General features: G+C 39.7%; 1 protein-coding gene and 1 long non-coding RNA gene across 3 annotated transcripts in view; one reads left to right on the forward strand and one right to left on the reverse strand.

The window, feature by feature from the left end:
- Positions 1-4,036, reverse strand: part of LOC135179485 (uncharacterized) — a 37,812-nt gene extending 33,776 nt beyond the window's left edge. For both annotated transcript variants that reach the window (XR_010304013.1, XR_010304012.1), the window contains exons 1-2: positions 3,687-4,036; positions 2,655-2,753 (exon numbers count right to left, since the gene is read on the reverse strand). This is a non-coding gene — a long non-coding RNA (uncharacterized LOC135179485). The remainder of the gene's footprint in view (positions 1-2,654; positions 2,754-3,686) is intronic.
- A 114-nt stretch (positions 4,037-4,150) lies between these two features.
- ADGRA3 (adhesion G protein-coupled receptor A3) overlaps positions 4,151-25,393 on the forward strand; it is a 47,993-nt gene continuing 26,750 nt past the window's right edge. Inside the window, exons 1-5 of the mRNA XM_064151336.1 lie at positions 4,151-4,653; positions 19,343-19,414; positions 22,670-22,741; positions 24,131-24,202; positions 25,103-25,174. Of these exons, the coding sequence (XP_064007406.1) occupies positions 4,382-4,653; positions 19,343-19,414; positions 22,670-22,741; positions 24,131-24,202; positions 25,103-25,174 (560 nt within the window). The 5' untranslated portion in view covers positions 4,151-4,381. The remainder of the gene's footprint in view (positions 4,654-19,342; positions 19,415-22,669; positions 22,742-24,130; positions 24,203-25,102; positions 25,175-25,393) is intronic.

The following is a 25,393-nucleotide window of genomic DNA, read 5'->3' on the forward strand; positions in this document are numbered from 1 at the left end:
ACGTCTGGACGCCTGCACTCCTACAGGTGGGCTCTGTTTGGGTGCCCACAGTTTTACAAGTATTATACAGCTTGGACCTAGTTCGAACCATGTCTGCTATCCTGAAGGTCCGCTGCGAGTTGTTAGCTGTGGTGGGTTTTTTTTTTTTTTTTTTTTTTTTTTTTTTTTTTTTTTTTTTTTTTTTTTTTTTTTACCAGCGGCGCGCGCTGGGCTCAGCAGAGACAACTAGCTTCGCCTCTGCCGCTCCTCGTTTAAATGTGCCGCTCGCCAGGCACCGCCCTCTGACTCACCTTCCTGCGAGCACTTAGCGCCTGCTTGCCGCTCCCTGCCTCCCTCTGGGCTCCTCAGAGCGAGAGAGCCTCAAGAAAAGAGGAGAAAAAAGGCTGCGAGAAAGCGCGTTTCAGCTGAGCTAGCCTGGGTCCTGCTCTCTTGCCGAACCAGGCTGTGGCTTCGCCTCTGCCGCTCCTCGTTTAAATGTGCCGCTCGCCAGGCACCGCCCTCTGACTCACCTTCCTGCGAGCACTTAGCGCCTGCTTGCCGCTCCCTGCCTCCCTCTGGGCTCCTCAGAGCGAGAGAGCCTCAAGAAAAGAGGAGAAAAAAGGCTGCGAGAAAGCGCGTTTCAGCTGAGCTAGCCTGGGTCCTGCTCTCTTGCCGAACCAGGCTGTGGCTTCGCCTCTGCCGCTCCTCGTTTAAATGTGCCGCTCGCCAGGCACCGCCCTCTGACTCACCTTCCTGCGAGCACTTAGCGCCTGCTTGCCGCTCCCTGCCTCCCTCTGGGCTCCTCAGAGCGAGAGAGCCTCAAGAAAAGAGGAGAAAAAAGGCTGCGAGAAAGCGCGTTTCAGCTGAGCTAGCCTGGGTCCTGCTCTCTTGCCGAACCAGGCTGTCATAAGCAACAGCAGAGGCTGGGGGAACTCGGTGAACTGAGGGAGGCAAGGATATAGTACTACAACCTGCACCTGTGTAAGAAGTAGGTGGTGTAGGAAGGTGACTCTGTGCCTGCCTGGATTTAGTGGTTACCAACAGCAAGCAAGCATGTGCCAGCAGTTATCATCACCTCCCTGTACTTGGAATAGCAAATAACCACAGTATTGCAGACATAGCTGAGGGCAACCAAATGCTTCCTCTTCTTTGACAATTGCCGTGGAAAAGAAAACATAACTGATGATGTCCCAGTCCATTAAGGGAAGAGATGAAATGTGGTAGGTAGAAGACTCCATGGCAGTGAGAAAAAAAGTGGAGAAGATATGAAGGCAGTGGCAGCATGAGACTCCCTTGAGAGGAGAATTAGGGAGCGAACATTTCAGTGAAGGTGATGATAGCTCGGAAAAATGTGCAGGGATGTGTAACCTGAACTGATAAAAGCAAAGGACAGGAGTAAGCAAAGAAAAGAAGCAAAATGAAAGACAGAATAAATACTACTTAAAAGATCCTTTTTTATCTCTCTGACCTGAGGACAAATCAAGGATTTGAAGTGCTGCCAAAGCTACCTTTGTTTACACATAAATACTGATAAGAATTTATTTGTCTTCTCCTCTTTCCCAAATGTTTCTGAATATCTTGGATACAAGAAGTTAGAAATTAGGAGACTAGAAAGAAAAGAGAACTGGTTTTAAAATTGAATGTACTAAAGGCAAATTTTGCTAAGGGAAACAAGAGAAACCGACAAAATATATTTGTTTGCAATCTGGAATCAAAGCACATTCAAAAAAATTCAAGTTACAACCTCACCTCAAGTAAATCCCTACCAGCGCCAACAAGATTACAAACAATGACGGAGACATGGGGATTTAGGGAAAGAAAGTTTGGGCTTTCTCAATACACCAAAAAGCAGCAAAAATTGCACCCTTTTAACTGTTCCCTTAACTGATTCAACTTGACAGAAACCTAAACTCAAAACCAGGTTAACCTAACCATTGAGTTGAATCTGTTTATTGAATAGATGACTACCACAGGTGGAGCAAGAGTGAGGGTATACAAGCTAAATATACAGGAGCTGTTGGAAAGCTAGGAGGAAGAGGACTTGCTGGCTTTTGAAGCAGATGTACAATGTAACTTTGTCCTTATATCCTTAGACTTCATTTCATGCAGTTGTGAAGTGATTTGGATCATGTTATACATGTAGCTAAAGGCTGTGGGAAGGAAGTAGCAAAGGAAAGACCTGTTTAACCCAGCACTACTTCTGAGGAGGAAAAAAAGAAGAGTCTTGGACTGTGGTTTGATGTAGTTAAACAAGCTTTACATCTCCTGGTGCCAGATCAGAAATGATGGGACTCTATAATGCAAAGCACTGGTCTGATACAAATGTACGTTGCAGATTGAATTTGTTTAAAATAATCACAGAATTAACCCAGTTGGAAAAGCCCTCTAGGATCATTGAGTCCAACCTATCACCTAACCCTTCTAATTAACTAAACCATGGCACTAAGTGCCTCATCCAGCCTCCATAAAGTCCTAAACAGAAGAATTAACTTTACACTGATGAGTTTTATGCTAATAGGATCTCTCTGTTGTTGGCACAACAACAGCGTAACAGGACAAAGACATTGTCAACTTTGCATTTTGTGTCCTGACCTAATTTAATTCAAGTGTAATAGCGGCTTTGCGTCTTACTCAGATCAGGTTGGTCCTGCTGAGTGACTCAGGAGCATACAAACCTAATATTAAAGTTCAGGGACCTGTGTCCTCTTTGCATTCTGGTCAACAATTTCAACATGCCGGACAGATTCCATCTTCATTTGTAAGAGGCCATATAGCTGAGGAGAGAAAACATGATGGTGGGTGAGGAGTATCTAGAATACGCCCAGGTAATTGTGATGTTATTACTATAACCTCGTTCCACTTGCCCTGATCCACAATTCCTCTTGTTTACCTGTACTTTTCATTACGTTACATTTAAAACTGGGTCACAAACTTGAGCACTGAACATTATTCAAGGGCACCTTAGGTTAAAGACTTTGTAAGACTCATTTTGGCATCTGTTATTGCCAATGTCTAAAATGGCACAGCTGTGTAGTGGCAGGTACATCGTAGGATATTTGCCAGCGCTCTTCCATAAGGGTGGGCATTTTGAGTTCCCGATTAGGGACTAAAACTTCCTATGAGTTCTATAAAGCCTCTCTTGTTTTTCTGGTTGGTTTTTGTTGTTGTTGTTGTTTTGGTTTTTTTTTTTACAGGACATGATGCCAGTTCTTGTTAGGTAACAGCTATTTTATTATTCTCACACCTACTAGTGACAAAGAACATATTGAGGATTTCAGCTGTCATTGGCACAAAGACAATTTGTGCCTGGCTGTCCTGACTGCAGAGAAATGTGAGAACACGACCTAACTAGGCCCAGAAAAGGAGTCCCACGTCTGCAATGAAAAGACACTTTGTAGGCTGGTGGCTTTTGTATTATTTTTACACTTCAGATTGATGATATTGAAATAACTTTTTATCATCCTTTGCCTCTTGGGCTGCCAAGCAGGAGTGAGGCTTACCTCACTTTACAAGGATTACTTGAGGACAAATGTCACCCAAGCACAAAGTACTTGATGTTAAAAGAGTACTGAAAGCCATTCAGCATTTTGGCAGGGGATTATCCTTTCTCCATGATGCATGAAGGGCAGCAGTCCATCCTGCAAGGCCAAGGATTTGGAACTGGGAGCAAGAGGCAAGGCATGGAATCAGGGAGAGAGAAACCGTACCTGCGAGGGGCACAGGACTCTTGAAGAGTCGAAGGATCCCCTTGGCTCTACAGAACACAGGGGGTCCCAAAAGACCTGTTATTGGGAAACAGGCAACAACCTGTGCCAAGAGCTCTAACTGAATATGGCCGGAGGAGGACACCGGTGCCACTGCCGCGGGAAGTAGCGTGGCCAAGGGCAGGCCCAGCGCTGCAGGCGACCCTGCCAAGGGCGCTGGAGCACAGCAGAGGCTAACCGGCAGGAGAACGCTCTCCACCCCACCGACACGCTCACCGTCCTCCGCCAGGAGCTGGTACTTCCCTGGCGCGGCCCCTCGGCCTGCGACGCGCAGGCGCGGGAGAGACCACTGCCAGTGCGGCGCTTGCGCAGTGGGCCCGAGGCCCTGCGGGCACTCTCGCAGCCGCGGGGCGCCGACACCGGCGGAAGGCGGCGCTGCTGCTGCCGCGCGTAGCCCGCCCGGCGCCGACACAAAGGCGGCTGTGCGGCCACGACTCCTGCGTGCCCGCAGCCCACTCCACCCTCGCGGCACCGCATGGCGGCAATACTGCAGCCACGCCTGGCGCCGCCCCCGCGGAGTTAGGCCAGGGCGAACCGCGGTTCCCCTCCTGATCGCTCCTCTCTTGCCTGGCCCGGCCAACCCCATTTGTCCCCGCCGCCTGCGGGACGAGCGGAGTGGGGCCCTACACAGCCCCGCCATGCTGCCCCCGGGTCGCCGTACGCTTCGCTGCCCACCGCGCTGCCGCCGTCGTCGCCCGGTGGGGCTCCTGCCCGCGTTCCTGCTCCTGACGGTACTGGGGGATGGCGGCGGTGCCGCGCTGCCCCCGGGCTGTAAGTACGACGGTCGCCCCAAGAGCGCCGGCAAAGCGGCAGCGGCCGGCGGCCCGGTGGAGGTGAAGGTAGTTTGCAGCAACCTGGAGCTCGCTCAGGTCCTGCCTCCCGAGGCGCTGCCTAACCGGACGGTCACCCTGTGAGTACCGTCCCCGGGTGGGGGGTGGGCGGCCTCGGTGCGACGTGGACGGGGTAGGGGAGAGCGCTTGCCTGAGGTAAAATGGGGTCAGACAGGGGCTGGAGGAGGGAAATCGTGTTAACCTTCCTCTGCTGCTGGGGAAGGACCAAGGAGCGTATCTTTTGGCGCTGCTTTTCATGCTTTGCCGTAGTTTCCCGGGATGGTGATTTTAGGCGGAGGGGAAGGAACCATCCCGTTACTCACCGGGTCGGGGCCGCCCCGAGGAGCTCCCGCAGAGCAGCATCCCCAGGCGTCACCCCCCGGCCTTGCTCACGCTTTTCTCTTTGGATTGCTCTCTATCAAAAGATTCTGGCCGGTCGAAAAGCTCAAGTGTTCCTTTATTAACAGCAATTATACAATTCACTTTTATAAAGCTTCCCAAACTTTGTAAGTTCAGCTTCGTTCTTTGCAGCAGTTTTAACAACTGATCGCCAGCAGGGAGCTGGAGCTGTTTTCACGCTCGCCCTTTAGGGTGGGTGGGCCTGAAGTTACTGGTAGCAAACAAGTTCTTCAGTGCAGCTCCCAGTGAAACCAGCTGAAGGGATATATTTTGGTTCCTCTTTGGAAAAAAAAAGGTCAGTTTACTTCCATGTAGCAGTAGGCGTGCTCTTTTATGTGGGGGCAATCCTAGCTCATCTATTTGAATAACAAGTTTCAAACAGGATGTGCAACTTACTCCAAAGTAAAAACTATATTGCTGTTTACTTAGACATGAGCGTGTGTATGTTAAGAAAGGATGTGCAAGTTGTTTTTCTTCATGAGACATGAACTAGTCACTTTACCAAAGAAGCTTATGGAATTATAGAATGGCTTAGGCTCTGCATCCTTGCAGAGCCTTAAAGTGCTACTGTGGTAAGACTCAAGTGCAACCAAGTATTACACAAGAAAGTGGATGAAACCAACCTGAATTATGGGGTCCACCATATGATATTTATCTACTTAATTGGAAATTGCAGGTTTTAAAGGTCTACCCATAGTCCAAATTTAGCAAGCACAGTTCTGTCATGAGAACAGACTGCTGGTTTTGTGCACTGTGACAGCACTGAAACACTAAGGAAGGGCTTCCTTCAGAAAGTCTTAGATGTGGACCTAGTCAGTGACAGATGTGTGGATGTGGACTTGTGGCAGTCATCAAGGATTCAGAGAATATTTCTGAATTTCATGTGGGAAGTGACCAAAATGTTCATATATGAAGTTTCTGAAGTAGAAAAGAATGCTAGAAGTAGAACATGATGGCCATTTGATCCACAAATCCATTTTAGCTTTTGTTAGCCTCAAATGCTTTGCAGGTGTTTGTTAAAAATATAGTAGAATCCATTAAAACTTAGATAAAAGTAGGTGTTAGAATGGCTGACAGAATGAAGTTGACTGTGGATGACTTGATTTCAAAAACTTTTGAGTCACAGCTCTGATGGCTCTGAAAGACAAACAGATATTAAAACCAGCTGTAAGTGGCCCTCACTTATGTGACAGAAGAATTTGGAAGAATCATTCATCTTTCATCTTGATTTTCTCATACCTTCAGGGAACTGCTTGAAGGAGTCCAGTGCAGAGCCACAGAGATGCTTGAGGGAGTGGATTATGTCCCTTATGAGGAAGGGTTGAAGGAGCTGCCACTCTTCAGCTTGGAGGAAACTGAGGGGTGACCTCATTCGTATTTATAGACATGTGAAGAGCAAGTGTTGGGAGGATGGAGCCAGGCTTTGCTTCGGGATGTCCCATGACAGACAAGGGGCACTGGGTGTAAACTGGAGCAGACAGGGTTCCATGTGAGCATAAAGAAAAAGTATTTTCACTGTGAGGGTGACAGAGCACTGGAACAAGCTGTCCAGACAGGTTGTGGAGTCTCTTTCACTGGGGACATTTAAAACCCACCTGGATGTGTTTCTGTGTGACCTGCTCTAGGTGATCCTGCAATGGCAGAGAGATTGGACTAGAGATCTTTCAAGGTCCCTTCCAATCCCTAATATTCTGTGATTCTGTGTGTTTTTCATTATCTAGAGTGTATCTACACATGGTAGGTATTTTTTCACTGTTATTTTTAGTGTCATAACTGTTGATACAAGTAATATGAACACTTAAGACTTTTACTTAAATATAAGGCTAAGATTATAAACCCAATGCTTCTGTTGTTTTCAAGACAGTGTATGCAATAACTGTTGTGGTTCTGGATCTTTTAAGTTTGTTGACTGTTGAGGTATGACTTTCTGTATCTGTGAGAGAGGCTGAGGTTTTCTTACTGAATCTGTGTTAACATGGTTAGAAAGTTTTGGGGATTTATGGAGTGTGATGCCAAGTGCCATTTCACTAACTCATTGATTAGCAGGGGCTTGATTAATCGTTATCTAATCTTTTGCCAAAAACTACCTTTAATTTTTTTCAAGCTGATACCGAGTTGTGGCACTTGGTGGATAGCAGAAGGTTGTTTGATTAGTCTCAAACTGCCCTCAGTTATCTTGAATCTTGATTCCTGTGGGATTCTTCTGTTAAGATAAGTACTGGTTCTACTCTATCTTCTTGGATTAGTGGATCACTACAGAGATAAGTAGCGAAAATAGATCACTGCTGTATAGGTCAGCTGCATTGTAATCCAGTAAATTTTCTTTTACATTCTCCCTTAGTTTCCGTAAGCCTATTAAATATGTGGACCTATGTAGTTTTATACAACATTTTGGGTTTTAAGTGAATTAGAAATGGCTCTAATAAAGTGATTGTGTCGCTTTGGAAAACCTGGTTCCATCCTTATGACTGACCAAGCTCAGGTTTTAAGTAGATTTGCTGCCGTGCATTTAGCATTTACAGGTTTTTTGTTTCCCTGTGGAATATTTTTGAGGACAGAAGTCTCTAAAAAGTGAGGAAATAAGAGTAGTAGTGGAAATTAAGATAAATGGCTAGCATTTGAGGATGCTGGCCAGGTTCCTCCCTTCTTTCCTTTTAGTTAGTGGTTTACAGTGGTTTAGGAAAGTGTGATGGTTTGGGTGTTCCCCACCTCCCCACACTTTAAAAATCACCCGGACTAGACTTAGCCGGCTCTGGAAATATGAATGAAGCTTATATTTACAGCTAGCACAGTATACAAGCAGATATTTACAGTATATACAGTTATATACATAAATATACAAGAGAAAAGGTAATGCAGAAACACAACTCCCCTCCCAGAAACCTGAGTCCCCAGGAGGGGCTCTCAACCACTCCTTCACCTTCCCCCTACCCCTCTCAACCTTACCTCAGTCCCAAGGAAGAATAGAGATTATGCCAGGGAGTTAGGAAGCAAAGTGGATTAGTCCAAAATGGAGGGTAAGGTTAGAGAGTAAGATGCAGCTCAAACAGCAGCCCCAGCGAGAGTGGTTATCTAATGTTTTTATTTCTTGTTCCTATACATCTCAGCAAGCCTGTGAGTGAAGTAGACATCACCACTGTTTTCTTTCCACAGCCTGTAGTCTAGTTGTTCTCACCAAAACATTCTAGCCTGCTTCAAACTAGCACAGAAAGCTAAGGTTATGTGATCTACAAAATGCCTTGGCCTTTGTTTGCTGCAGGACATCTTAGCACTTCAGTAATTCTAGTCAATATTATATAGAATCTCTAGTTACAATTCAGGTAAAAGACATCCTAGTTTTATTCCAGTTGCATAGAGACTTGAGTTTATGGTTGAAAAAGGGAAGTAAATGCTGGAAGAAAAATATTAAAATATAGAGAGGAGTCTATGGGAGAATAACATGTATTATGGCTGTATTATGCGTTGAGATTCTTTTACAATCCAAACAGAATTAGCTTGTTCTTTACTGAGCTGTTGGATCAAATTCCAAGCTGAAATTAAGTTCACTTATATCTAAGGAAGGGACTTTTTTATTGCCTTATGTAATAAAGACTGATTTGGATGCAAATGAAGGGTGTATCTACATGAACACTGTAGATGGCTTGTTGTTCAGCTAGCCAGATGAGATACTTTTAGTGTGAAGATAACTAGATGAATATAATGTGGTGCTGTTGTGGTTTTTGATGCCAGCTCAGATGGTGGTGTCATTAACTTCTTGGGTGTTAACAATTTCTTCGTTCTTTGGAAGAAAATACGTAATCAAATTGAAGACAAGCCTGTGAAGCTGTAATCCTTGGTATTTGTTGAGATTTGTAGTTATATATTATGCATATATCCTATAGGAATAAGGATCTAAGCAGAGAAAAAGCATGTGCATTTCATATAAAATTGTGTTTCTGTATTGGGAGTCTTACTGGTATGCAGTAGCTTTACTTGCCTACCTCAGTAGGAACATCTGAGTAACAGTTTTTGCACTTGCAAGTGTTAGAATTTACAAGCCAGAGCATTGGCCTGTGTTTGTATTTAGAACTGTTCAAAGATAGACTTAATTGGGTTGCTGTGGGAAAACATCTTAAAATCTCCCACTTTTTGTCCAGTTCCTAAATATGTTCATGTCAGACTACATCTATTAAGCAGCTGAAAGGCATATTTATTTGGCCTTCTAAAAATCTGCCCAGCCTTTCTGTTTGTAACACAAACTGCTAGATTCTGAAAATCTTCAGAGCAAAGGGTCACATGTATTGCAAAGAGTTGAGATGTGTGATTCCATTGTAATTACATAAATAGTGTAGTTATGCCAGTAATTTTCTCCTTACAGGAAAAGGACCCTTCAGAGTCCAAATATCTATTACATAGTGACTTACGGTTATGAGTTTTAATGTTATTTTCTTGAGGTGGATGGTGTTATTAATAAGCCATTTTGCTATTAATGAACCATCCATGCCAGCACGCAAAAAAGAAAGCCAACATTTTATTTTGTGAGATAGTAGGCAGCATTGGATGCAAGGGCAGTCCGTGCCCACCGACTTGCATGGCAACAAATGGTTACATTTGACCTTTTATATGACTAAGTGCTATGTAAACAACGAGTTCTATGAATTATGCATTACAGTTCTTGGAACTATACAAAACAGTTATTGGAAGAGGTGGAGGATTTGTGCGCCTGTGTGGTGTAACTCCAAGGGTCTTCCTGTCTCCTTTTTGGTGGTCGATGGGATGAAGGCAAACATCTTCCTCTCCTGTCCCCTGACTAATCCCCAGGTGGTGTGCATGCTCCCTTGGTTACATTCTCACAACTAGCAACAGAAACCAATTGGATGTGGCACATCCCACCATCTGCTCCCCTATACATTTACCTGTCGTGGTATGAATCATATCCTTCTTTCTCACAATGGTTTGCTAAACTCTCTTCATCTCCTTTATTGGTTTAGTTTGCCTTTATTACATATTTGGGGAAGAGTGTCCTTTACCAAAATACTGACAAACAGGAAGTGGAGACATAATAAACATCTTTGATTGAAATTTACCTCTTTTAAGGTGCATATCCATTTCTAACTTGAAGGCTTTTTTGACAGGTGATTTTTTTTTTCCTTTTCTAAAGTATGTCTTAGACTGTTGTAACCACTCATTAGTAATAACTTGGACAATTGTAACATTTTTTGAGTATGCAAATGCTAATAACTCCCATTAAAACTTGTCTTAACATTTTCTTCACTCAGTACTATGCAGAATATTTTTTACTCATGAACACTTGGCAGCACAGAGACATAGTGCTTGAGAACTTGCATGGCTTCAGTAATTTGTGAGTACTTGTGCCTGCCTATTTACCAGTGACATGTGACTCCTAAAAAGCATTAGTGGTGCTTCATTTTTCTGTTAGACTTGTATTCTAACAGACCTATTCAGTACCCATCTCTCAGATTTTGCATGTCTTTCACTTTGTTGAGATAGCAGTCCACATTCAGAATCAGGTTCAAATTTGCTGTATGCCTTATTTCCCTACTGCTTATTCTGAGGTTGTTACTGTAGGGTATCGAACACCTACAGTGTTCTTTTACGATTTTGCACTTTGGTGTACCTTCGAATATTGCAAGAAAATTCTGATGTTGCAATCTGAAGGTTTTCTTCTAAATTGCAGTGCCTTTTTTCTACCTAACTGCTCCACTTTAGGGGACATAAGGTTCCACTGGGATAGCCTGGCAAAATCGGGCACTGTTCTCTTGCTTCTGGCAGTCTTGCAAGAATGACTTTAACACACATGGTGTGGGTTGTAATGTTGGGAATAGTCTTCATGCAATAAGGATATATCAATGTGTACTAAATTTTTTTTTTTAGTAAAAGATTTTTCTTCTGTATAAGCATTTTGAAATTGTTTTAGGTACCTTTCACAATAAGATCATTGTACTTCTGATTAGGTGTGAAGTAATTAGAAATGTGACAACTATATGATGTGTAAAACAGTGGGTAGTTGTTTATAAGCCTCATGCTCAGATTTTGAATGAGAGCTATGTTTTCAGCTCCTGAGTTGAAAATAAGGATGGAGGACAGAGAAATTATAAAAAATTCTGGAGAGCAAATGTAAATTCTTGTATTTAAGTAAATTTTTTTTCCTTTCCTGAGTCCCAGTCATAATATGGAATTGCCCAATGCCTTTACTCCCGTGAAGATATCCATATAAAAAAATGCCCTTTGTGTTTTCATCAGCCCTTCACTGAGTATTAAATATTCAATGTGTTATGCTGTGTATAGCCTCAGGAAGAGAGATTTTCATCTTCAGGAGTAATACTTTTTTATTGATTGGTAGTACTGGTTTTGTTTCAGCTTGGCAGAACTGCAGAATGTTTAACTCTTGGCATTAAAAGTTAATGCCAGGAGTTAAATAGAACTAGCATTTGTGCTGCAGTGATGAAGAGTAAACAACCACATAAGTCCTGTTTGCTTGCAGTTTGTTCATGTTTCCATGGCTGTTTATGTGTTTTAAAACTGCATTCTGTTTTTGAGAATTTAGTGCTTCCCATATGTACTTTGCATGGGCCAGATATGTTAGGTTCATGGATTTTTTACTACTGCTTTATTTAGTCCTCATCTTCACCATGATAGCCTTCATAGTTTTTGAATCTGTACAGTTCAAATGCTTTCTTTGTACAAGTAGTTAATCCCATGAAGAGGAAAAGCTGCTCCTCTTCTGGGTTAGGTCAGTTAGCTCAACCTGTAAGACATGCCAAACAACTGATTCTAGTCATTGAATAGACTCATAGAATCATAAAATTATTAAAGTTGTAAAACACCTCTAAGGTCAAGTCTGTCAACCCAGCACTACCATCACCAGTAAACCATGTCCTGAAGTGCCATCTCTACACATTTTTTGAATGCTTTCAGGGGCATTGGCTCCACCACCTCCCTGGGCCTGTTCCAATGCTCGACCACTCTTTCAGTAAACAATTTTTTCCTAATAGCCCATCTAAACCTCCCCTGCTGCAGCTTGAGGCCATTTCCTCTTGTCCTCTCACTAGTCTCTTGAGAGAAGAGACCAGCACCCCCTTTAGAACAACCTGATTTCAAGTAGTTGTAGAGAGAGTAATACCTCAAACTTGGTTTAGGACAACAGCCTCGGAGGTCAACAGAAATACAAATTTATGTGTTGATACGCAGCCCACAGAAACTTCAGTGAGCTTGAGGTAACCTTAAATCTCTGTGATGGAGAAGGAAGGTCCCCTTCTCTCTTTTTTCCTGCTTCTGATGAAGGGATGATCAGGACATGGGAAAGACCTTGAACGTGGAAAGTTCCATCTACCCCCAGCTGCCTGTAAAGCTGGAGCCTGGTGTGTTTGTAGCTTCACCTCCCAGTCTCTGTGCGGGTGTGTTGCGATTTTTCCCTCTGTTGCTGCTGTACTAGCATTTGTCTGGCTCCGTGCCTAGTCAGTTCAGGGAGCTAAACTATCCGAAAACTACTGCCTTCTGTAGGATTATGCTATACATTTTTGTGAAAATGTATCTTTGTGTGCCAGCAGTTGACTGGAAGTGCTTGCTAACGTGTCTAGACACAGCGCTTTCTAGAGAGCGCATACACCCGCTGAGAAATGGAAATACGTGTGAGCCTGGGTGTGCTGCATGTGCTGCCATAAATGCTGTGACACAGGGTGGGTTGGCTGGGACAGCTTAGGAGAGCCTGGCCAGGCATATGTGTGAGCAGTGTTTCCTCTCAAGTGAGTTACTCTCTCGCATCTATGGAGGTTGGAGGGGTGAGGTAAGCTTCTACTAAACTGCCAGTCAGTGAGAATCCTAAGAAGTGCACATCTGGTGCATAACAAGTGGAAATACAGGAGGGAGCAGCAGGGAAGGGAGTAGGACAGCAAAGTTACTGCAGAAAACATCTATTAAACAATTGCAAAAATGCAAATGCAAAAAGCTACAGATTAGAGGAGAGAAGGAGAAATGAACTAGGAGGGAGCTTCCCAGAATGCATTGGTCAGACAGGTTAGGTTACCAGAGCTCTTGGCTAGCTTTAGGAATGGCAGTTCAGGGTTAGTGTTTGGAAAAAAGTGAACATTGCTGTGTCCTCTTTACTTTCTGTTAGGCAAGCTTTTCAACCTGGGATAAGTGCTAGAAAGTTTTGTTGTCAACTTTATAATTCTACATATTTTTTTTAATAGTAATATTTTCAGCACCATTGCTAGTCATTCTTGCATTGTTTTGCCCCTCAGTTCTCTCCTTTTTCCAAATAGATTTATATTTATTACTTTTACATAGAAGATTTACAGAGGTACTCCAGTGATTGCCATTGTATTTCATTAGATGTAAAAAAAAATATATCTCCTTAAAGAGCAGTTTGGTCTTAAAGGCAATAAGCAAATTGTGTGGCCGCATACTGAATATTAAGAAAATGATATCTTCAGTAGCAGTGCACAAAGTGAGCATCATTGCCAGCGTGATGCAGGCGTTGTGTGTGTGCGGGCAGAATAAATGTATCACATAAAGTCTGCACCTTCCCAGTTAAAATGGAATGATATACATAGACACAGTTTTAATACTGTCACTTTGTTAATTCCCAGTGTTTTAGTTTACAATCTTAATATTGTTTAATGTGCATAATGAATTAACTCAGGAAATATTTTGTGTTGCAAACTTCTATTTTTTGATGTTTCATTGCAAAGGTTCCCCAGTTCTAATGGTTTTGTTAAGTTGGAAACTGCTGTCTCCTTTTGTTACAGACTTTGGAAAGCCTCATAATGCTCTGTATATAGCTTATGGAGTGTTTTCATTACAGGGTTACTTTTAAGCAAATACTGTTCATGTTCTGCTCAGTCTATTACTTTGACAGTAGTAACTCACTAAAAAGCAAAATGCTAACTGTTTAAAAAATCCTGGGTTTAGATCCTTGCTAAATCGCAGCTTCAACAAGATAAAATTCCAAAAAGTTGTTTTTTTTTTTTTTTTTTTAAGTTTACTGCTTTCAGCAGAAAGCATTTTTCTTGGTTGTACAGATGGTTATTTTAGTCCAGTTTTTGCTGGTGGCCGCTTTCCCAGTCCTTAGAGTATACAGCCATCATCATGAAATGATCTGATTTATTTTCTATTTCCTGGCTCACTGTTTGAGCCTCCTAAAATATGTTCTGGAAGCTACTTGAGATTTCGGTTTAAAGTTATACTGTCTCAGTCTTCATATAGACTTCTTGGAGGCCATTTTGACTATTTTGCAATAGTGTTAATAGATGTGTGTGTATTTTGATAGTATCCTATGAAAGAATCAATTTCAGGAATTTGGAGATGCATTATAAATTCCTCTCAAGTTGGATGCTCTCTTATTGATGGCTGTTTTATAGCTGACAAACCTAAATTGTTTCATAGAACATTTTTTTTCCTAACTAGTGCTTATCACCTTATTCTAATGATATAATAAATAAAGCCTTCATTTTTAACTTTGTTTTTCTTGCTGTGTCAAAAATGAACAGGTACATTACATGACCTTTATTGCATGACTATCTATTGCTAAAACTCTTTGTACTACAAAGGGCAGACTTTGGGTTTGACTGCACAGTTACATTTTACATGCTAGCAGTTGGGCATCTGTTGCTAAAGGTCTAGCCAGTAAGTTAGAGCAAGAGTTGAATTTCTTTGTAGGGTTTTGCCAGATTTTTCTGTCACTTTATGGAGTAAAATGGAAACTGGGCTTTTAGATCCAAGCCATATTTAGCAAAGGAACATTTTAGCAAGTTCTTGGAATGGGTAAAAAGCGGGAGTGGTTTTGGTGTGGTTGGTTTTTTTTTTTCTTTTTGTTTAATGTATGTTATTATGGATCACCTCTTTCAGTCAAAAGAGAGGGAAATGTGTTGCTCTGAGGTGCCTTGAAGTGTTGTCCATAATGCTATCTCGAATCTACTGTTAAGTTGCCTTCTCTTGCAAATTTTTTGTGTTGATTCCTGTGGCTGCGTGTTTGCATGTGGTAGATCTCCATTTTTTTTTCTCTTATGTAAGAGCTGGGCACACAAAAAGTATTTTTCTCAAGCAGATACTGTTTAAAAGGAAAAAATCAACATCTGATCTGGAGCATGTAACACACAGAACTATGGAAACCCTTTCACGAAACCCTTATGTGCATCGTTTCTGTTGTAAAGTCACTTGTCAAAGGAGAGTTGAGCAAGATGGGCCTTAGTAGCTCTCTACCTCTTTCCCTTTAAACTTCTTAATGATGGAAAAGTTAGTGTGTCTTCAGAATTACTTGCCTCTTAGGAAAAATTATGATCTTAAACTAGTAACTCAGAGTTATTATTGATCACAAATAACTTTCTCTAAGTGGTACGTAATAGTCCATCATTTCACTGTACATTAATGTCCAGAAATTGTGAAAGTGACTATAAAATGTCTACTTTGAGGTAAATGCTTTATCATGCTTTTGTCATCTTATGCCACATCCTTTAACACTTCAAATAATGTATAGACTAAATATATTAATAGCAAGTTTTAAGCTGCATTTTTTAAAAGATTATACTTACAACAGTTTGAAGTGTGAGGAAATGTCTTAGATTATATGGAGTGTTGTAAAATCTATCATTTATTGTACTAAACTTTTATGGTTGAGCAACTAACAGCCTCTGCAGAGAAAATACTAAATCAGGCTGACTATAATTTGTACATCACACTCTAGAGAGAAATTTACCTAGTGCACAGATATTCAAAGGCTTCTACTTTAGGCTTATTATTTTATAGGCAGTGTCAGAAAACTAATTTTTTTTTCTTAACAGAACTGTAATTTTTATTTAGTTTAAATTTAGTTCAGTCAGTTATAGCTACTTTTGAAGTGGTTTCTGCTCCATTTTGAATAGCTCTTTTTTTCCCTGAAAAAAAGCCTTAAGATTGACTTGGATGTTTTGTGAACTTGGGGTTTTTTCCCTTATTTTATCCGTAAGTCTGAAATTGATCTGTGTGTTTTTGTTTGGGTTTTTTTTTTTTTTTGCTGCTGTTGTTATGGCTTATGTTCATTTTGCATTTGCTATTAATGAGGCTTTTTATAAGGTACTTCATTCAATTCTTTATGTATTATTATTCTGTCTTCTTGCATACATCTCTGAATCCAGGAAGGATCTTGAAATAAAGGTGTCCCCTGCGAATAGTGAATTCTGTCCCTGCCATTTCTACAAGTAATACTTACAATTTAGGTTGAAGCCTATTTCTCTTTAAGTAGAAATGAAAGTAGTTTCAAAGACTTTAAGATGTGGTGATTTTAATGCTTCACTTAATTTTTACTAGTTTCACAGTTATTCAAAATTGTAGTTATATTATTACTACCAAACCTGCAGTCTTGCAAATATGTTTTCTGTTGGGCCTTCCTTGATGCAAAGGTTCCTTGAAATATGTGGAGATTAAGGGAAAGTCCCCAGACTTCTTTGATTTGTACATTGTTTTTTTTTTAAGCACACACTCTGTGTTTTATTTCTTAGTCATCTGGGTTATCACAGTTGCAGCCAAGGGGCAGTTTTCCTTCTTTTCTTCCTGTAAGGTGGCTTAATGTATTTGACTCCACAACTGTGTCTTCACAAGAGCAAATTTCTTAGCTGACACTCTAGTGGATATTGCAGGCATTATAGACACATAGAACAGCAAATTCTCAGTATACTTTTAGATACTCTTTGTTCAACTTTTCCACTGGTTTTCACCTGAGATTATCTGACTGTGCAGGATAATGTGTTCATTATGCTTTTGCAGTTGACATAAATTAATCTCATGGAAGATGCCTTGAGTAAATGTGTAGTTTAATCTTAGTTGCTCATGAAGGAGTAGGCATCAGGGATGTCTTGAGATGAGCTGGTGCGACTGTAAGGGGAAGGGTAAGGAGTGAGCTTGCCTCCTTTTAGTATCAGAACTATTATTTTGGTTGAATGATTTAATCTTCAAGAATTTTCAAAACTTCCATCTACCAGACTGAAAATTGAAAGGCTTTCAAATAATTTGCTCATCTGTCTTGATTCTCTGCATGTGAGATTGACTGAAAGGCACTTTTGAGACAAAAAGCTGCCTGCCCTCTGTTTGTCTAAACCATTGAGGGCTTGAGGCAATCTTTGAGCAACCTGGAGGAAAAAAAAAAGACTTCTTAGTGTCTATATGGTTGTACCAAAAGATCAGTATTTATATCTTAGTTTTATCTTATTCATGATATATTTTGAAGTAGTAATCCTTGTCATTAGATAGTAAATTTTACACATCAGAGCAACAAGGGCTGTGTGTGTGCGCATGTGGTTTATGGCTGTTGTAAAGGATGTCTGAAGGATGTAGTAGACTGGAAAGAAATCTTCTAGTAGCACTTGTGTGGAAGTAGTTATCCAACCTGAGGATGAAACTGGTGTAAATGAAGAAGTGGAGTGACATGTTGCATCTGCAGAATGCATTTGATAGAGGACCTGTCTGAAATCAAAGTGACTATAAAAGAAGTTGTGGACAAACTGACAGACTGAATAAATTTCCAGGATAAGATGGTGTGCCCTGGATAGCTTTTAGAACTTGGTGATGAAAAAGTCAAATGATGAATGTCTAAAGTCTTGCTTAAAATATACTTGATTTTTGAGGACTGGAGGGGATAGGAATTCTGATTTTTGTAAGAGCATGAGGAGTTTAGTGGAACTACATTGTTCCAAGTGTGTTGTGTTTCTTGAGCAGATCAGTAGAATTAATAATCTATGTACTGGATACCTGGATAAAAATAGACACAGACATCCTCTGGAAAATGTACACCTCCTGAAATGACAAGCTCTTCCTCAGAAACCTTTGGAGTTCTTCAAGATAAGCAAAATATTTACAAGCATGATGCCACTGATATAATGAGGTACTTCTTCAAAAGGCATATCTTAGTCCCTTGCCAAAATTGTTTGATGAAAATAATACAGCAGCCTAAAATGGAAATATCATCCTATGAACTTGTTAAAAGAAGTGAGTGTGGAAGTATTTAGGCCTCTCAGTAGAGTGGAGACCTGTAATGTACAACATGTTTCCTAATGACCTGTAAAACAGTGTGAGCAAGGAGTTGGCAGAGTTTGGTGAGTTGCTTGATGAGGGGAAAGTGAAGAATTTTGAAAGAAGTTTATGAACTAATAAGTTGGCAATAAAATAACAGAAGCAGCACAGTAGAAAAATGAAAATTGTATTGGGGGTGATGATATTTCTGTCTTCATATTTAAAATGATGGGCACTGAGCTAACCAGAAATCTTCAGTTCTTAGTACAAGTGGTAAAGGCAGATCAGACATTAGAAAGTGCTAGGAAAATGGTGGGAAATGAACCATCTAGATTTGAGGCTTGTCTGTCCTGGTTCTGGTGGCCTTCACTCAGTTTTTTTTTTTTACTATAACAAAGCTGGGAAGAGCTCAGAAATTAAGACTAAACAAAATTACTTTCGTATGAACAGTAAGTAAAATATGAAATTCCTGCCTGGCAAGAGGCTATCTTGGTTTCTACATAATTACATGAGGTAAAGAGGGTGGGTAGGGAGTAATTACTGCTTGTGTCAGTATAAGCAGTGGTGAGCATCAAATGAAGCTGGCTGGAGCTGTGTTCAGCACAAATGAGATGAGGGGTCCTTCCTGGAATGTAGCTTTGTGTTGTGAAACCCTTCATAAGCAGTGTTTCAGAAGCCAAAATTATGTGGTTCAAAAGAAAAACTGGCATTTTTTGTGACAGGGAAATACGTAACTGTGTAGGAAGCAGGTCCTGAGAGAGGAAGCCTCTAGCTATAAAAGGGATTTCCTTACCTGAGGTTAATTTGCATCTGCAGATGGCTGTGATTGATGACCAGGGTGCTGGTCTAGAGGGCCAGATCCAATTATTCATGTGGAAGAAGGAGTTTGCAGTTCTGTGGTCTTTCAAGAGAACAAAGGATAAACAGAAGTAAAAGTGTCCTTGCTGATATTTTGAGACTGCATTGAGGAGAAGGCTGAATAGATGATGAATGGCTGGGAAGGGTGGCACAGGATAGAAGTGTGGCAGCAGAGGAAATGAGAAACAGGTGATGCACTGTGTGGTTCCGAAAACCAAAATGGGTGTTGGAGAGCAGAATGTTGAATTTGTGCGTAGGTTGTGTAATGCTTTGTTTTCTGTTACTCCGATTTTGATGCTTTATGATAATCCTGTATAGGTGTGCTTTCTTTCCTATGTCTAAAAAGTTTGCATGGGATTTATGGCACATAACATAATATTTGAGCAGTGCTGGACAATGAGCTTTGGACTGGGCATTGTACTTTGATAAAAAGGTTGTTAAACAGAAAGATTTACACCAGGTGAGCAAGCTGCAGCAAATAATCTTGTTACCAAACTTATAACATGCTGTTCTTGTCTGTTTTTACAGAATTCTGAGTAACAATAAAATAACAGAGCTGAAGAATGGTTCTTTCACTGGATTACACCTTCTTGAGAGATTGTAAGCACTTCTTTCACTTTTTGCTTTAGAAATTAAGTGGTATAATATTTGTTTCATTATAATTCTGAGTACAGAAGGACTTATTTAAGGGAGATGTTCTTTGTGGTATGCTTTTATGATGGAAGAGTTAACATAGTTAAATGTTCTCTTCATGAATATAAATGTCATGTAATAGCATAATGGGATAATCTTACCTGCAAGTGAAATTAGGGCGGCTTCAATGGGAAGCTCACTGGAATGCTGTGATGACTGGATTTGGTTTGTTAATGTTGCTTTCATGATAAGAACACTTAGGTTGTAAAGTGAATTATTGCATTAATTTCTTATGAAATGTCAAATTCTTTGTCAAACAATTGCAAAGTTTAGTGGGGAGCAGATGTATTGGAGGCACTAAAAGAGCCCGGATTTATTGCAAGTTTGTTGCCTTTGTTTTAGCAGTTTTGCAGCTTACTCTACAGCTTTGGTGTATGTTGAATGTGTGTGTTGGGGAGAGGAAATGGGAGTGAGTCTGAGGGAGTAATTCTTGGACACATTTTGCTTCCTGTTTTCACTTTTCCTTTCAGATGATATATCACCAATGGGATAAGAAGCATTGTAGCTTCTCTTACAGTCAGCTTTTTTCCAGGTGGTAGAAGGTCAGGATTGGCAGGTTGATCTACCTGGGAGCAAGCAGAAACTTCAGAGATAAGGATTTTTCTAGGCCATTTGACTGGGAAGGTAGCCAGTTTCATAATCATCTCACAACATCTAGGAAGAGTTCCAAACTTTTGGCGTCAAGGGATTAAAAGTATTTTATTCTTCCTCTAAAACTTGAAGGCTGCAATCCAGATCACCTGGCCTAAATAAATTGAAATGCTTTCACCATTCTATCCCCCACATGCCAGAAGAAAGATTTGTCTTCTGTACTGGCAGATGAGCTTTATTGTGGAAAGAAGCTATTGTGCCAAAGAAGCAAGGTTATCAGCACTGATGGCATTTTAGATCTTCACACGTTATCTTGACATCCTTGCTTAGGTAATAAAGGCATCTGCTGACAGATTTGCTGTAACTTGTTACAATTTCAGACAGGAAATACTTGAAACTCTATAATTAGTTTGAGATGTAATTTACATTTGCACTATGAATCCAAATCCAATTTTCTTTTAAGAAATGAAAAAATAAAAAGAAACTCTCTAAAAATGCATGCATTTTTCTGCACTAGATGTTCTTGTAACTGTATAGAAATTACTCTTGTAATTAATAATATTTCAAACTTAAATGAATAGTCAGTGGGGAAAAAATACCCACTGTAACTATTTTAAACGTGAACATTGTTTTCAACAGTTCCAAATTATATTCCTTAATCATAGAACAGCAGAGGTTGGAAAGGACCTCTGAAGATCTAGTCAACCCCCCAATACTTACTGTGATAATTTGCATGCCTTTAAAATTGCACTCTTGACCATTTCTTGCCTTTCTCTTCTTATTACTCATACTCCCCCTTGTTTCCTTGTGAGTATATTCTTTGTTTGGAGACATGCTTCTTTCCCTCCTTTCAATTTAATGGAGATAAAAGAAATAAATCCAGTCAGCATTTAAACAGTTCGTTCTGTTTAAATGAAGCCTTGTCACTTGACATTACTGCTTGTGAGAGGAGAGATTCTATCTTAATTTAATGCTTGTTTGTTCATTCTTTGTAATGTTACACCTCTTACCAAATATTTTCTGCCTTTTTCCCTTTATGGTTTTTGGATAGATTTCAGATGTATAGATTTATTTAACCAAAGCCTTTAATTAAACTCATATGTCAGAAACATGTAACTGCATAATAATTTGTTTTAATTGCATTTTAATGGGTATTTTGGATCCTGAGGTCAACACTCACATGCTAAATGTTTTGTCCTGCTTAGTTCTTGAGCATCTTAATGAAAATTTCCATAATTTAGAATGGTTTCTGTTTTTCAGTTCTTCAGGTAAAGATGGCTGTGTGGTATCTGCAGCTGGCAAATTGTTACTTTCTAGGTTATTGTTTTGCTCAAATGTTCTCTTTTGACTTCATTCCTATCTGACAGTACTTCACTGTTACTACTGAAAGGGAGAGAGAGTTTTATTTGTTGCTTTTATGTCCCAAACCTATGGGAAGTGCATTAAAAATGGTGGCCCCAGCAGAAATTTTAGATCTGTTTGTCAATAGGTTTGTGCATGTATGTTAATTTTATGTGAATATGGAATTTGGTAATTCATTATTTTGTAAACAGAATGAGAAGATTTCCAAAATAGAGTTTTGTTTTACTAGAGGGTGAAATGTTTCTTAATTTTAGTAGAAAATGACTAGGCTATGTCTACATCTGCTCTTAAAGGAAAAGCTCATGTTGTGGTAGATTTAGGATAACTCTTTTTCCCATCCTTGCTTTTAATTAAGATGACTAATTTTCTTTTCAAATGCAGAATGTTCAGATATTACTAAGGGAAGAGAAATACTCCTTGTAATAAGTGCCTGTGAAGTTCCAAATAGCAGCACAGTAGTAAAAAAGTTGGATGATTAAGGAGGTAGAAATAATTTTAGCATTCATGCGGTGATAAAGTTTGTTTAAAACTGTGGAGATACTGGCAGATGCTTTCTGTGACCTTTCAAGTTAAGCTGTATCTGCAAAATATCTCAAGTTAGGTGTTGAAACTCCTATATCACTTATACAATTAATAAAGGGGTTTAAGGACATAGCTGCTTCACATTTCTTAGAGGCTGCTATTTTGGAAACCTAAGATTGAAAAATCAGTGCTTTGATGTCTTTTTTTTTCTACCAGCTTTATTTGGATTGCTTTGCTTTTGTGCCAATAACCTTGGTGGAAACTTAGAATATTGGGACTGGTGTATTTTTAGGATTTCCTTTGTTCCTTTTGGTAGATGCTGGGCACTACTGACGTATTTAAAGTTGGGTAGACTGAAGGAGATAGCACTATGCTAAACAATATTGTGCTGTGCAATGGGCAAATGTTACAGCCACAGCTGTAAGCTATTCAGACACTGTGGCAAACTATCTTTGACTCTATACTCTGCCATGTGATAGGGACTGATTGCATGTTTATATTCCATTTTCTAGTTAAAATGCAGATTTGCAAAATTTGGAAGATAATGTGTTAGAGAAAGTAGAAGTGTATTGTATGGTGGTTTTGCACAGTTTTCAAACAAGTTGAGGCAAGTTAAGTGTCTCTTTATGCCTGTGTATCTATTTTTAAAAGATAGTTTGTGGTAAACATCTTAATTTTTCTCCACAGGGACCTTAAGAACAACCTTATTAGTACTATAGATCCAGGAGCTTTTCTGGGGCTTTCATCTCTGAAGAGACTGTAAGTAGTATATCCAGCTAGACAGTTTAAACAAACAAAAAAACACTGAGACTAGAATCAGTCTTAGGTTCTGGAAGTTTGGACAGCAGAGCTGTTATATTTTAGAAGTTGAACATGTGTATGCTATCTAAATTTATACACACCAAGTTATATATATATACAAAACAAAGTCTGCTTTCAGTCTTAGGGCTGAAGAGCATCCACTGCTTGTAGCTTGGCAGTCTCACTTGTTCTTACAGTCACTCTTTTGTATTCTTTCTCCTTTTTTGTGTTTTGGTGACTTAAAACATCACTAAGTGGAAGTTAATTCAGAGCTTTGATACCACCAAATCATGTTTTGTTAAATTTTAAACTCCTTGTGAGTTTTTTTTTCCAAGGGTTATAGTGGAACGTAGAGTCCCTTGCTATTAATACTACATTGAAGTTACAGCATTGTTAATGCTGCTTTAGTGAAGGTTGTGCCAGCATTCCCATTAACACATTTTTTTGGAAGATTTATGCCTTGGCTGTAAAAATTCTGTCCCAGATGAAAGTTGAGACACAGACCTCAACGTGATGGTCTTTTTTTGGGTTTTGTTTATTTTTTTTTCTTTTTTTTAATATATTCTTCGAATTGTCAGAGTATCTTTAGCCAGCATACAGCTTTCCTTCTTGAAGTTTTGTACCATGTAAGTTCATTTGTCACTGATCAGATGACCTGGCTCACTTTTTTTTTTTTTTTTTTTTGTATTTGAAGACCCTAACAATAAAGCAGAAGACCAATTCTGGACTACTGCTACTTGCAGTATGTTATGGAGGGTGGCAAAGCCCCTGAAAGGTCCCCATGTCATGAAAGTTACAGTGTCTCACATTTTAAGCCAGAAGCATCGTAAAACCAAAACAATCTTCTAGTCCCATGAGAAGACTTTTAAGACATTTTTGGCAATACAGTTTAAAACCTACGCTGGAAAATATATAATATTTAAATATTTATGTAGGCATGAATATAGAAGTAGTCTTATGTATGTACAGTAAATGTGCTAGTATAGGTCTCTGGCACTTAAAAAATTAAGGCATGTTGTGCATGTGATGAATACATTGTACAAATACCCAAATTTATTTGGTGGTGATATAAGTCAAGCCTGTTCTAAAGGGATTTACAGGTAAGGTTAGGCGCATTTGACTGTATGTAGGCAAACCATTATTATTTTAGAAATGAATAAAGACTCTCACAATCACATATGTACAGCAAAACACTAGACCTTTTGGATTTTGTTAAACAAGACTAAAGAAGTGTATGATACAATGTATTGCTCATTAATTTTAGTTGAAATACTTTTGTTTGCAGACTGTTTATTACTTGGAAATAATACCAATTACTGTGTTTTTTTCCTTTTTTCGAATTTGTAGAGACTTAACTAATAACAGAATAGGCTGCCTGAATGCAGATATATTTAGAGGACTTGTAAATCTTATTAGACTGTAAGTATAATTTCTTGTATATCATTTTACTTCTTCAGTTTTAGCCTTATTTAACATTCTTTGTTCCAAGGGGAGTAGGTTGTTTTTAGTGTCCACTGGAAAGCCTTGCAGCCTGGCTGCCACTGTGGTTTGTTACTCAGTAGCAAAAGAAAAATATAAACAAAAATGAAACCAAAGCTAAAAACCCTCAACAAACCAACAAAAAACCCAAACGACAAAAAGCAAAAAAGTCAATGGGGGCATCCAAAACCATACTGCTCAGTGCTCTGTCTGCTTGGCAACCGCTTTCCATGATGTGTGGGTGGGGGAGAAGCAGACTGTTCAAAATATTTTCCCTAGAATAATACTTCAGGCATATAGAATCTGGTACTATCCATGCCTTCCACCACGACATCAGTGGAGTCATATTGTGCTGGCTTTTTTGCACGTTCCTTTAATTAAGAAAATAACATGTAAGCTTACGGATTCTTTTTCTTCTTTGCCCTGGCTGTTAGCTTCTTAGGCAGTGTCTTCACTGAGAGAAAATGGAATGTGTAATATTCTGGATCAAATGTGCTTCTTATAACTTGATAATGGCAACACATCAATTCACTGTGAACAAGAAAGTTAATTTTAAACTTCTTGAAATATATGTGCTTAATGTGTGCTAGTGGTTGCTATAAATGAATATATTTGCTTTCAGTCCTCGTTGCCAGCTTTAAAATTCTCCTACTAAAACATTACTGTGGAACAGTTTACTTTGGGACTTTAAATGAACTACCAGACGTGATTTATTCTTCCATTCCTGTGACCTGACAGTGTCTTGTGGGTTTTAAAATTCTGTTATTTTGGAGAGGGGTGTTTTTATTTCAGATGTCCATTGCTTGGCTATGAGTTCAAATCATATTTTTAATTTCTTAGGAATCTGTCTGGAAATCTGTTTTCTACACTTACACAGGGAACATTCGATCATCTTGCTTCACTAAAGTCTCTGTAAGTACTTAATGCATCTAACCTTAAGTTGCTTGATCATTTATATTCTTAACAAAAATCATTTTATCTACATTTCTTGTACTACAGTGTTGTGGTTTTACTTTTAAATTTTGTAACAGTGATTTCTTTTATCTGAATAAGTACATGGAAAAGAAAGGTATGTACAGATATTGGTGTATTTATAAACTGCCTTCAAAGGCTGTTTGCTATTTCTTACAT

This window comes from Pogoniulus pusillus, chromosome 11 (genome assembly GCF_015220805.1).
Source record: "Pogoniulus pusillus isolate bPogPus1 chromosome 11, bPogPus1.pri, whole genome shotgun sequence".
NCBI classification, from domain to species: Eukaryota; Metazoa; Chordata; class Aves; order Piciformes; family Lybiidae; genus Pogoniulus; species Pogoniulus pusillus.